The sequence below is a fragment of the Mesoplodon densirostris genome, chromosome X (genome assembly GCF_025265405.1).
Source record: "Mesoplodon densirostris isolate mMesDen1 chromosome X, mMesDen1 primary haplotype, whole genome shotgun sequence".
In the NCBI taxonomy this organism is placed as follows: Eukaryota; Metazoa; Chordata; class Mammalia; order Artiodactyla; family Ziphiidae; genus Mesoplodon; species Mesoplodon densirostris.
In genome coordinates, this window is record NC_082681.1 from 90,860,949 (window position 1) to 90,875,130 (window position 14,182).

At 37.4% G+C, this 14,182-nt stretch overlaps 1 protein-coding gene across 1 annotated transcript in view; it reads left to right on the forward strand.

The window, feature by feature from the left end:
• The window catches only part of WNK3 (WNK lysine deficient protein kinase 3), a 134,665-nt gene extending 122,316 nt beyond the window's left edge, over positions 1-12,349 (forward strand). Inside the window, exons 21-22 of the mRNA XM_060087363.1 lie at positions 8,036-8,238; positions 12,020-12,349. Of these exons, the coding sequence (XP_059943346.1) occupies positions 8,036-8,238; positions 12,020-12,349 (533 nt within the window). The remainder of the gene's footprint in view (positions 1-8,035; positions 8,239-12,019) is intronic.
• The last annotated feature ends 1,833 nt before the right edge of the window (positions 12,350-14,182 follow it).

The following is a 14,182-nucleotide window of genomic DNA, read 5'->3' on the forward strand; positions in this document are numbered from 1 at the left end:
ACAGATTACACAGTTCTTAAAAGTTGAGTAGTTTTCATGAGTAACACTTTCAATTCTGTTGTATGCCTTTGGGCTAATTCCAGATTGCTGAAATGGTTGTTTTTGAGAGTTCTGTCCAGTTTTATTACTGCTTTTGAGGGAGAGGGTTTGAAAACCTCCTCACTCTGTCATGCTAGAAGCCAGAAATTATTTTTTAGCAGATAGAAATGACAGTATCTAACTATTAAACTTCCATTAAATTAACTTATTTATTAAAATGTTTAGATTGATTCCTAAGCAGACCTAATATGAAAATATTATTTCCCTAAATGGGAACTAAATTATCTTCATTTTCTCTTTCTTTTAAGAATTCACTGAAGCCAAGTTTGTAAAGGTAGGGTGTTCCACACATACCTTCTAGTGGATTTATTACTTCATTGACTATCACAGAACCAAGTGATTTCATATTTCTAGTTCTAATAGCTGTCTTTCAAAGCTTGCTCACATTTCGTATTTTCCCCATTTGGCCAAGATTGGTGGACACATTTGTTGGCCTTAGCACAGCATTTTGTAAGCTGTCAGCAAGGAGTTAATAGGTGTTGCATGGTCAAATAGGAAATGTTGGAGTCAATCATATAAAAACCATTTTTTCACTGTAGACTCTCTTAGATCCTTTAATGTGCTAATATGAATTGAGAATTTTCAAGAAAGGAAATAAATGTACAAGTCCCAAAACAGTTTTACCAGAGAACCCACTTTTCACAGAACACATTTAAAGAAGCACTGCCTTAACATATATACACAGATCCACGTCCATCTTTCCCTACACACAGGTATACCTATTTTGTGAGAAACATGAACTGATGCAGGATATTGCATGTAATGGTATCTACAATTTAGGTATGCGGTTAACTTATAATATGAGCACTGTGCTAAACTATGCAGAAAAGAGTTAACATAGCAGGCACAAGACTGCTATCTATAAAAAGGCCTGTTTCTAAGGTTGGACCTTGGCTGCTGTGCAGGAACTTGGTTTCCCTTTCTTCCCTAACTGGTAAGTATAGCTCACGTTGCCTAGATTGTTGGTACAAGTAATGTGATTTATGCTGAATACCTGTTTTCCTTCTTAGAGTCTGGCATTTTGGTAAATGTTAGGCAAAAGGTGCCTACATGACCAGTCACCAATAAAAACCTTGGGCACTGAGTCTCTATTGGGCTTCCCTGACCAGAAACTTACCATTTTTTGTTGCTGAGAGAAAGGAGCATACTCAAGAATGCTCCCTCACAATAGAAAGAGAGCATAGGGAAGTCTGTGCATGAATTTCTCTAGAACCCTGTGTATTTTTCCCTTGCTGATCCTATGTGCATCCTTTTGCTGTAACAAACTTGGCTATGAACACAACTATATGCTGAGTTCTGTAAGACCGTCTATTGAATCAGTAAATCTGTGAGTGGTCTTGGGAGCCCTGAAACATAATCGCATTACATAAACTCAATCCTCAAAACATCTCTAAAGTAGGTAGAAGTTACTCTGTCCTTATAGGCAAGGAGACTACAGTTAGTGGGGTTAAGCAAATCTGTCTGACTCCAAAGTGTTGGCTCTTCACTGTTGTACTGCATTGCCTCCCAATACCAGACATCCTGTCTTCAGTGGATTGAAGGGAGGCAATGGGAGATCGTCAAAGGTGATAGTGGTCTGAGACTGTTTCATTCAGGAAGTAGGATTTGAGTTGGTGTTGAAAGGTAAATGGACCGGATTAAAATTGAAGTGGAGTGTGAAGAGTATTGTCAGTAGGTAGAATTGCATGTTATAAAGGCATGAAAATCGTAAAATGTAAGATGTATTTGGGAGAAAGAATATAACAGTTGGGTGAAATGGAGAGTTTACATTAGAAGGTTTTTTTCCCCACACTTTTTTTTAAATTTTTGGCAACTGCCACAGCTTATCTATGCTATAGTTTGATGTAAGATAATATATTTAATCTAACACATTATTATGTATTTAAGCTTAATAAATGATATGATGTTCAAGGATAATAAATAAGATAATCTATGTTTGCATGTTCTGCAAAGACAATCATGACTACCAAGGACTTTGCCACCGAAACAAGTTGAAAACCCACTATTGTTAGTACTAAGAAACTGTTAAAGTTTGGGGTTTGGGGGGCTTTTTGGAGCAGAGGAATGAAATGCTGAAAACAGCACTTAACTGGTACTAATCTGGTGGCAATGTGAAGAATGTTTTGGCTAGAACCAGGGAGTGAATCTATTTAGATCATTGCCATCATGGCAGTCCATATATGAGATGATTAAGAGTTTAGAGAAGTATGGAAGTGAAAACAGACAGGAGATGCTGTATAGGATGATTTGCCATGATATGGTATAAACTGGATATGTGTGTGTTTGTTGAGAGATCCAAAGAGTCTGAGTCTGGGTGGTTTGTAGAAAATATGGTATCTTTATCAGAAATATAAGATTTAGGCAAACTGTCGTGCTTAGACCATGATAGGCTTGACTCTAGGTGTATTTAATTGAAGAATTTATTGACACTGAATTGGAGAAACACATTTGGGAGTTGGCTGTGAGGTTGGACTGAAGAGACATCAAGATTTGAGATAAGAGATGGAAACATTTGCAGTTGGGTGATTGCTGGAACTATCTGAATGTAGGAATCACCTTGGGGGAAAACAAAAAAGAACACCAAGGACTGAACTCTGATTTTACTCATTTCATCAATAAGAAATGAATATTAAAGAGCACCTTTGAAGTTATGTTACTACCCATCATAAAACACATTTGAAGAGTACTTCTTTTAATGTGCATTCGTCGGGTAATTTCTGGTTTCTGAACTTTAATATGATATGAATAACTTTCAAATGAAATCAATCAATAAATGTACCTAACATTTATCAATCAATAAACGTGCCTAACGGAATAGTTAGGCACTGAATAACATTCAGTAGGGTATACAGAAGTAGACATACAGTGTTGTACACATGAAACTTATATAATGTTATAGATCAATGTTACTTCAATAAAAAAAAAATAAATACTTGTTTCGGTTTGTTATTTCTTCCTCTACTTGTTGGCAACTGTATCACTAGTGCAGCAGCCATCATTGCCTGCCAATTGAGTGCATAAGATCACTTGTTCCACCAGATTTGTACACAAGAAGATTCCTGACATTGGGTTTTCCGTTAGTACAGAAATGTTCTTAAATGAATGACATTCAAACTTAGCTCTATTTTTTTTTTTTTTTTTTTTTTTTTTTGCGGTACGCGGGCCTCTCACCGTTGTGGCCTCTTCCATTGCGGAGCACAGGCCCCGGACACGCAGGCTCAGCAGTCACGGCTCACGGGCCCAGCCGCTCCGCGGCACGCAGGATCCTCCTGGACCGGGGCACGAACCCGCGTCCCCTGCATTGGCAGGCGGACTCTCAACCACTGCACCACCAGGGAAGCCCTTAGCTCTATTTTTTTTTTAAAGAAACTAAAGGGGAATGAGCACAAAAATACTCCTCCAGATTAGTTGGGTGGGCAGAAATGCTGGCACTAATATGTATATGTTTCTGGCTATCGTCTGCTTTTTATTCCTACCTGCTGACATTTTTCCAGGTTAAGAACACAATCTATAAAGGCTTCAGCTCCAAAGTCTTCCCCAACATTGTTGTGCTATTTGTTTGCTCACTGGAGTTGGCAGAGAATCGCATGAATGTGCAGAGGGATAACAGGAAAGAATGATACTTTTACTATAGGCTGACTTGTGTGTCCTTGGGTTTTAAGTCTTAAAAAAGTAGGAATTCAAAAACAAAAAAAAAGGAGGAATTCCAACAAGATTGGTACGTCCTTTTAGTGCATCATGGTTACCCAAAATTAGTAAAAATTATTCTTGTAAAACACTTTTGTATATGAGAATATGTTCACTTTTGTATATGAGAATATGTTCCACTTAATTCATTAAACTCTTCTTAAGCAGTTTTCACTACTGTGTTTCCATTTAATTTTTATTAACAAAATTCCACACTTTATTTTGATTTCCTTAGTTTTTGCATAAATTCTTTTTCTGTTCTAAGATCCCATCCAGGATACCACCTGATATTTACGTGTCATGTCTCTAAGCTCCTCTTGGCAGTTTTTCTCAGACTTCCCTTGTATTTTTTTCTGTTTGTTTGTTTGTTTTTAAATTTTATTGAAGTATACTTGATTTACAATGTTGTGTTAATTTTTCTGTACAGCAAAGTGACTCAGCCATATATATATATGTGTGTGTGTGTGTGTGTGTGTGTGTGTATTCTTTTTCATATTCTTTCCATTATGGTTTGTCACAGGATATTGAGTATAGTTCCCTATGTCCATTTAACTTTTAATCTCCTTGACTCTAAGCCTTCAGTAGCACAAGGGTCATAGAGAATGACAGACTATGCATAAGCAATCATTGAGATTATCATGTTCCTCCTTATTAAGCAATTTTCTTATCCTTTTCCCAGTTCGTTACATGGATTGGCATGGTACAATGGAAAGCGCACTGACCAAATAGTCAGGATACTTGGGTTCTAACCCCAGCATGTAACCTCAGCTGTTTGCTTTCTGGATTCTAGTCTTCCCATCCCCAAAATAGAATGATACTTGCTGAACCTATATCACGGGCCTGTTATGAGTTTCAAAGAATATAAAGAAAAGTACTTAGAAAGTGTTTATATGTAGGCTTCTTGCATTATCTTTTACATTTTTTATAGCTTTTCACAATTAAAAAAAAGTACCATAACAATTGTACAAGATATTTTCACATGTTTATTTAATTAAATCTGTGGAAGTGTTACTGTGCTTAAATTTCACAACTGCATTTACTAAAATTCATTTTAGACCCACTTTGTAAGTTTTGACTTGTAAATCAGTCACAGGAACTTCATGAATCTTTTCTATGAGAATGATTTAGTTAGCCTGTGTAATAGTACTAAATAATTTAAAGACAGTGTGATGTTCAGATTAGGAAACTTTTCACTGATGAAGACATCTGTAAGTGATTTCCTTCATCTATTTGGACATCTTGTGCTCCAGAACTCATGAGGCTAACAAAACCATCTGCCTTCTTATTTCTGCTATTCTAGATAGACATTGTTTTTATCAATAATAAAAAGAAATATTGGTAAACAAAAAATTAAATGAGATTCTAGTTTTCTGAAGATTGTTGAAAGTCAGTATGGTATATTGAAAGAAAGAGTTCTTGTCTAGGCTTTAGAATTCTGGGCCTGGCTCTGCTGGTATCTAATTGCAAGAACTCAGGCATGGGGCTTCCATGGTGGTGCACTAGCTAAGAATTCACCTGCCAATCTACAGGTTTAGTGCAATCCCTATCAAACTACCAATGGCATTTTTCACAGAACTAGAACAAAAAATATCACAATTTGTATGGAAACACAAAAGACCCCAAATAGCCAAGACAATCTTGAGAAAGAAAAACGGAGCTGGAGGAATCAGGCTCCCTGACTTCAGACTATACTACAAAGCTACAGTAATCAAGACAGTATGGTACTGGCACAAAAACAGAAATATAGATCAATGGAACACAATAGAAAGCCCAGAGATAAACCCACGCACATATCGTCACCTTATCTTTGATAAAGGAGGCAAGAATATACAATGGAGGAAAGACAGCCTCTTCAATAAGTGGTTCTGGGAAAACTGGACAGCTACATGTAAAAGAATGAAATTTGAACACTCCCTAACACCGTATACAAAAATAAACTCAAAATGGATTAAAGACCTAAATGTAAGGCCAGAAACTATCAAACTCTTAGAGGAAAACATAGGCAGAACACTCTATGATGTAAATCACAGCAAGATCCTTTTTTACCCACTTCCTAGAGAAATGGAAATAAAAACAAAAATAAATAAATGGGACCTAATGAAACTTAAAAGCTTTTGCACAGCAAAGGAAACCATAAACAAGACAAAAAGACAACCCTTATAATGGGATAAAATATTTGCAAATGAAGCCACTGACAAAGGATTAATCTCCAAAATATGTAAGCAGCTCATGTAGCTCAATATTAAAAAAAAAAACCCAATCCAAAAATGGGCAGAAGACCTAAATATACATTTCTCCAAAGAAGATATACAGATTGCCAACAAACACATGAAAGGATGCTCAACATCATTAATCATTAGAGAAATGCAAATCAAAACTGCAATGAGGTATCACCTCACACCGGTCAGAATGGCCATCATCAAAAAATCTACAAACAATAAATGCTGGAGAGGGTGTGGAGAAAAGGGAACCCTCTTGCACTGTTGGTGGGAATGTAAATTGATACAGCCACTATGGAGAATAGTATGGAGGTTCCTTAAAAAACTACAAATAGAACCACCATATGACCCAGCAATCCCACTACTGGGCATATACCCTGAGAAAACTGTAATTCAAAAAGACTCATGTACCCCAATGTTCATTGCAGCACTATTTCCAATAGCCAGGACATGGAAGCAACCTAAGTGTCCATCGACAGATTAATGGATAAAGAAGATGTGGCACATATACACAATGGAATATTACTCAGCCATAAAAGGAAACAAAATTGAGTTATTTGTAGTGAGGTGGATGGACCTAGAGTCCATCCAGAGTCCATACAGAGTGAAGTAAGTCAGAAAGAGAAAAACAAATACCATATGCTAACACATATATATGGAATCTAAAAAAATTTTTTAATGGTTCTGAAGAACCTAGGGGCAGGGCAGGAATAAAGACGCAAACGTTGAGAATGGACTTGAGGACATGGGGAGGGGGAAGGGTAAGCTGGGACGAAGTGAGAGAGTGGCATGGACATATATACACTACCAAATGTAAAATATCTAGTGGGAAGCAGCCACATAGCCCAGGGATATCAGCTAGGTGCTTTGTGACCACCTAGAGGGGTGGGATAGGGAGGGTGGGAGGGAGACGCAAGAGGGAGGGGATATGGGGATATATGTATAAATATAGCTGACTCACTTTGTTATACAGAAGAAACTAACACACCATTGTAAAGCAATTATACTCCAATAAAGATGTTTAAAAAAAAAGAATCCGCCTGCCAATGCAGAGGACACGGGTTCGATCTCTATTCTGGGGAGATCCCACATGCCGCAGAGCAACTAAGCCTGTGCAGCACAACTACTGAGCCTGCAGTCTAGAGCCCATGGGCCACAACTACTGAATCTGCATGCCACAACTACTGAAGCCCACACACCTGGAGCCCATGCTCTGCAACAAAAGAAGCCACTGCAATGAGAAGCCTGCGTACCGCAACGAAGAGTAGCCCCCGCTCGCCGCAACTAGAGAAAGCCCACGCACAGCAATGAAGACCCAACACAGCCAGAAATAAAAACAAATAAATAAGTTTGTTTTTTTTTTAAAAAAAAGGAACTCAGGCATGTCAATTTACTTTTTCTGGCCCTCATTTCCCCATGATAAAACAAGTGGTTTGGATTAGACTTCTAAGGTTCTTTCCTTTTTTTTTTTTTTTTTTTTTTTGCGGTACGCGGGCCTCTCACTGTTGTGGCCTCTCCCGTTGTGGAGCACAGGCTCCAGATGCGCAGGCCCAGCGGCCATGGCTCACGGGCCCTGCTGCTCTGTGGCATGTGGGATCTTCCCAGACCGGGGCATGAACTCGTGTCCCCTGCATCGGCAGGCGGACTCAACCACTGCGCCACCAGGGTAGCCCGGTTCTTTCCATTTTTAACATTCTGTCATTGTTTTTTAACTCTTCTAAGTGTCTGTCTGAGGAACCTGATGATAAGATTAGAGTTGATACTAATATTTTTGAGATACTATTTATTATATTTGACTTATACCTAAGGTGACCATATAATTTGCCATCCAAACAAGAAGAAACTTTTGAGAGTGAAAGGGATACTGTTGGTAATTACACAAGGACCATAGCTTTAAGCCAGAACTAGAATGTCTGGTTACCCTATCTATACCCAATATGTAGTTCTGCATTACTGGCCGAAAAAGAGTATTTGTTTATCAGTTTTAATTCCTTTTCCTGGTTTCTCTGGTTTTTTTTTTCTTCTTATAGATCCACTGTGTGTGGAAAGTAGTGCAGCATCATGCCAGCGATCTGCAGCTAGTAAAAAAGGGATGTTCACAGATGACTTACACAAACTGGTGGATGACTGGACAAAGGAAACAGTAGGAAATTCTCTTATTAAGCCAAGTTTAAACCAACTTAAACAGAGTCAACAGAAACTAGAAACAGACAACTGGAACAAAGTATATGAAGTAAGTTGTTTATACCTGACCCTCTTTATTTATGAGAACTAAAACTATAAAAATTGATTCACTTAGGCCTATAGTTATAGTCACTATGATAGAGTGGTACGATTTGACAACATAGAGACTTTTATCCTTGTCTAGATTCATTATGTCTTTGAGCAAATTATGTTTTAGGCCAGGGGCCAGCAAACTATTTCTGGGAAGGGGCCAATTAGTAAATACTTTCAAGCCATGTGGTTGTAACTAATCAACCCAGCCATAGACAATACATAAACAAGTGGGCATGGCTTTGTTCCATTAAAACTTGATTTGCAAGAAGAGGTGGCAGGCTGTAGATTGCTAACCCTTGTTTTAGGCTATTATACCTGAAGAGAAAAAAAAACATCAAGTATCAAAAAAGAAAGCATCTGGAGTGAGGGTTAATTCAGTCTTGTGGTGCAAGAAGAATTTGGGTTTTGAGGAAAAGTTATCTTATGTTAATTGTACATCAGTATTCTCAGAGCCAATAAGTTATCTTACATATTCAGTATGAAAAAGAATTTTAAAGATATTTAAACTGGAATATTATAAAAGATATCTTAAGTTTATGGACGAGATGTCTACTTAATTGCATATGGCCTTAGTTAGGTGTACAAGCAATTGAAATGTAGAAAGATGTCCACAATGCATTCTGGAGTGAGAAGAAGACAGGTTCACAGAATAGTATATATAGTATTTATGTAAAATTATATAAGATACATGTATATATGCATAGAAATAGGAAAAGCCATTAAAATATGCTGGATGGTGGAATTTGGGCCTTATTTTACTTTGTACTTTTCTGTATTTGAATTTTTAAAGTATCATTTTTTCAAAATGAGTAAATATATTAAAATGTGAATCAGGGCTTAGAATCTGAACCCATATAATTGAAAGAGGTATATCTGAGTGTGTGTGTGTGTTATGTTTGTGTACATATATGTGTGTGTATATATAGTCATTGCATGTAGTTTGGTAAAGAGTCTGAAAATACATTTAGTGTTAACACTGAATAAAATTTTCCAAAAGCCTAGATTTTCCAAACTAGTAAGCAGTGTACCTGCTTAAGGGCTCTGTGTATTTATATTATTCCTGGCACCGATTTATACACAGATAGTATCACCATTGTAAAAATTGGAAGCCTTTAGAGGCAAATTTTAAGGCATAAATGTGTTTGTGCTGTCAGTGAGAGATCCTCTGAGCACTATGTGAATGGAGGCCTTTGTTGATGAGTTGGAGGGTGGTTTATTTATGAGGATGTTTGGAAGAAGAGTGAGTAGAAAATGGAGTATGAATAAAAGTGGTGAAGGTCTTTATACGGACTGGGGTTCCAGCGTCAGCTCAGTCATTTACTAGTTGTGTGACTTTAGACAAGTCACTTGTGCGTCAGTTTTCATGTCTTTAAAACAGGGATAATACCTTCTTGCTTTGCAGGATTGCTGTGAGGATTAAATGAGGTAACATCTATAACGTGCCTAGCACATAGTAGTATCCTATATATGGTAACTATTTTTGTATTTTTAGGTTCAGTTGATTATATCTTTGTGTGGAGAGCCCATCTCACTATCTGATGTTCTTGCATGTTACTGTTCTGTGCCTTAGAAAATTTTGTCACAATTATGTGCCAAGCCCTCTGCTAGGCACTGGGTTTGATTAGCAAAAACAAGTATGTTCCCTGTTCTCATGGGACTTATATGCTGGTGGGACAGTTAGATATGAACAGACTTGTATAAATAAACATAAAATTGCAGCTGTAATAAGGACTACAAAGGAGAGATATAGGATACCATACAGTAAGGGAAATTTGACCTAGTAAAGGGAAGTCAAGAAAAGCTTCCCTGAGAAAGTGATGATTGAGCAGAGATCTGCAGGATGAGTAAGTGTTAACTAGGTGAAAAGGGGAGGGAATATGATTCTAAGCAGAAAGAACAGCATATGCAAAACCCCTGTATGGGAAAACAGAGAATGAAAGGACTGAAAGTAGGTCCATTTGGCTGAAGTGAAGAGAGCAGAGAGGACTTGGTGCACAGTGAATCTAAGGAGGGTCTTAAAAGTGGTGATGACAAGGAACTTGGTCTTTATTTTAAGACAGATGGATAGCCATTGAAGCCCTAGGGTTGACATGATCAGATTTGCTTTTTGAACAGATCACTCTGGCTTGAAGCAAGAAGAAAGATTATTGAAGATAAGGGTAGATGTTGGTAGACCAATTAAGAGTTAGTCACAGTAAGCCCGATAAAGAGTTGAACAACTTTTTAAATAACTATACTTCAATTTAAAAAAAGAGAGAAGCTGAGATGAAGAGAAGTGAACAGATTACAAGAAATGTTTAAGAGATAAAATGGACCAGATTTAGTGATGGAACTGATGTTTGGCAGAGGGGAGGTGTCAAGGCAAGGTTTCTGGCTGGTATAACTGGCTATCATTCCAGCATACCAATCATCAAGAAGGGGAACATGAGCAGGCAGTGTGCTTTGGTAGAAGAAAGATCATACGTTTGGTTTTGGTCATTTGAATCTGAGATGCCTTTTAAATATCCAGGAGAAGATTAAGTATAACATGTCATCTCCAATTTTTATTTTTTGAAATAAAAATCACATTGTTACTGTTTGTAAAATAATAATGTTTGTTATAGAATTTAATCAATGCAGAAAAGTACAAAATTTTAAAATACCACCTTCAAATCCTACCACCCAGAAATAATTGTCACTAACTTTAGATAAACATCATTTCAGATATCTTTCTATGTCTGTATATGAATACATAGAGATAGCTTTACAAAAATGTGATCATACTATATGTGCTATTTTAAAATCAGAAGTATTTAGTTTTACTTTAACAGAACAAAAATACTGATATGAAAAAGGGATTGCTGGACTTTAAATGTTTTTTTTTCACCTCAAGAGATCTTGTTATTCATTCTTGATTCAAGCTAAAAACCTTTTTCCTAACTGTAGTTTGAAACTTTAGTTGAAAGCGTTTTAGCTTGACCATCAATTTAGAAGAACTAAGAATTTGGGACTGATACCAAGCTCTCCTTTAAGTAAGAATTATTTACTTCCATTTAGACTTATTATTCCCGTGTGCATAAGATTTCAGTAGTCTCTATACATACAAATAATCACAGTACGATATAATAAGAAGAGTCAGGCAGCAGTGTTTTCTTAGTACTGCCCAAAACATAATTGTCGAGTTTAAATTTCCAAAAATGTAACAGAAATGTCAGACTTTAAATAGTGAGTAGGAGGAGGTAGGGAGGTGACATTTATTGAGCACCTACTATATGCCAGGCTTCCCCTATGCCACTCTAAATCATGCTCCTCTTTCTCCAAAGAATTATGTAGTAAGATGGACTACTGTTGTCTGTGGCCCTGAATGAGAGACTGCCTGGGACTGGCAGAAGGAAGTAAAAATAGAAGAGTAGTGCTAGCATGAGGAAAGGAGACACTAAACTGTGAACAGAAATTTAGCAGGGGTCTTGGAGTTAGCTGGAACTGTGTTCAAATCCTCACGTTACTGTTAACTTGCTAAGTGGTGATGGGTGTTACCAATTTTGAGCTTCTGTTTCCTCATCTAAAAATGCCTGCCTTGCAGGGCAGTTACGAAGATGAAATGAAATAAGGTATATAACTATGCTTAGCACACAGCAAGTTACTCCAAAAATGGTAGACACTCAGAATAATAATGGGAGAGTAGTAAGCCAAAAAGAATACAGATGGGTAAAAGTATCTACCAAATAAACTGATCTTTTGTTTTTATTTTTTGTTAGACTACTCCGTCTACTATGGGCTACACATCAACATGGATCTCTTCTCTGTCCCCAATCCGTGGAGCTGTCCCAACCTCCTTGCCACAAGGACTCTCACGCCCTTCATTTCCTGGGCCATTATCATCATATGGAATACCCCATGTTTGTCAATATAATGCTGTGGGGGGGCCAGGGTATCCAGTACAGTGGGTAGGAATTTCAGGAACACCACGACAGTCTGTACTAATTCCTACCCAATCTGGGGGACTGTTCCAGCCGGGGATGAATTTGCAGGCATTTCCAGCGTCACCAGTGCAGAATCCATCCATGATCCCTCCTGGTCCCAAATGAATCAGAATACAAGATGAAGAAAAAGGAGATGTTTTTCACAATTATTTCCGGGACACCTAAGATAATAATCTTTCTTCTTCTTGGGTTCTGCCATATTTTCCCTCATTTTGAGTTTACTTTCCACTATATATTTCTTTTGTTCCAATGTAGTATTTGATATAGCTCATCATCCTGTAGAACTGTGCAGTTTGTACATAGAACACTGCACAAAGAAATGTTTTTTCACTTCAAATCCTATCCTCTTTGATACTTGATTTTTTAAAAATACTGTTCAGAATGCTTTAATAAGCTCAGCTTGAGCATTTCCATTTCCAGGACACTTTCCATTATTGCTGCTCTCTGCAGCTGGATGATACTTTTCTTTAAAAGGTATAAAAACTATTTATATTCCCCTAACATGGGCAAAGTGAGACCCTCCAACAGCTGGAGTCTTATGGGATTCTTCACGTTTATCTTAGGTTTACCTTTCGCAGAAGGCAGGGTAACTTGCTGCAGGAAATGTTTTTGAGCCCTTTTTAATGTGATTTTCTTCCCGTCGTCACAGCAGTAGGAGTGAAGCCTTGTTTTAGGTGAGGCGGAGAGAAAGGAAAAAACAGAACTGTAACAGTTCCTTGATTCTGCAGATACTGTAGCTGCTTTAGGATTTCCATAGTAATTCAAAGCAGCTATCTCTTTGTTTCTCATGTGCACACTATATTGTTTTTGAGCATCTGAGAGGCATTGGTTTGGCTTGCATTCTTTTGCAAGGGATGTATTGCAGCTGATATAAATCTCATTTGGGGGGAATCTTTGTGTTCCTAACAAAGAGGATTCAAGTTACACCTCTATTAGTCCATTCTTCTGAAGTGAAATTTACTTGACACAGTAGGTTTTGTAGGTTTTGAGACTTACACATGAAACACTGGCTTTACAGGGTTCTAAGAGATGTGGGGTATACATTGTCCTGCAGTAGATAGTAGACCCTCAAACGATACTATTTAAGTTGCCCTTAGCTTTTTTTTTTTTTTTTTTTGGATTACCTTTTTTTCAGTTGTTATAGTTTTCTTGTTAGTATCTAGCATCTTAGATGATTTTAGGTCTCAGATGATTTTGGCAGCCTCTTTAGAATCTGAGAGAGATCACTGTCAAGTTGCACTTTACTGGGTTTTATCCAGTTTTAGGAGGAGGGGAGGCAATGTCAAAATATACACTTTTAGTTTTCAAGAAGGTTAACTGTAATAATCTTAAAAGACTGGTCACAGAGTTACCTAATGCTCAGTCTGTGAAACCCAAATAGAATTCTAAAATGGTATTTATCGACTACCACATATAAAGATGTTTAAAATACTTAGTTTTCGCTCTGAAGATTTCAAGGTCATTTCTAGTACACATTTACGTAATAACGAGTTCTGTCTACTGGTCAACATTCCAGATGATCACCCAACATTTCTGTTGACAGATTTTCCTCCATATTCCTCTAAAAATTTTACCCCATGATCTTGCCAGGTAATGAGGAAAACTGAATGGGTGTACTTTTTTTTGCACAGTCTACTTTGTGACATTCAGTACACTTTTTCAAAAAAAAATGTGTCTTACGTTACCTGAGGATCACACTCAGCATCATGAAGATTCTGTTGCTATCATTTTGGGGCATCCAGGGCAGCATTTTGAGAATTGCTGTTGGTAAGAGCCACAGTTTTCTTTTCATAAAACATACTCTGGTTTGGATGAGTCTTTCTAAATCTTATGTACAGATTCTTCAAATTTCTTCTACAGTATTGGTCTGCAAGTTGAAGTGGTTTTAGGACATTAGTGTAATGCAAATTCTTGCATTGCAATTTTCCATGTGTACAA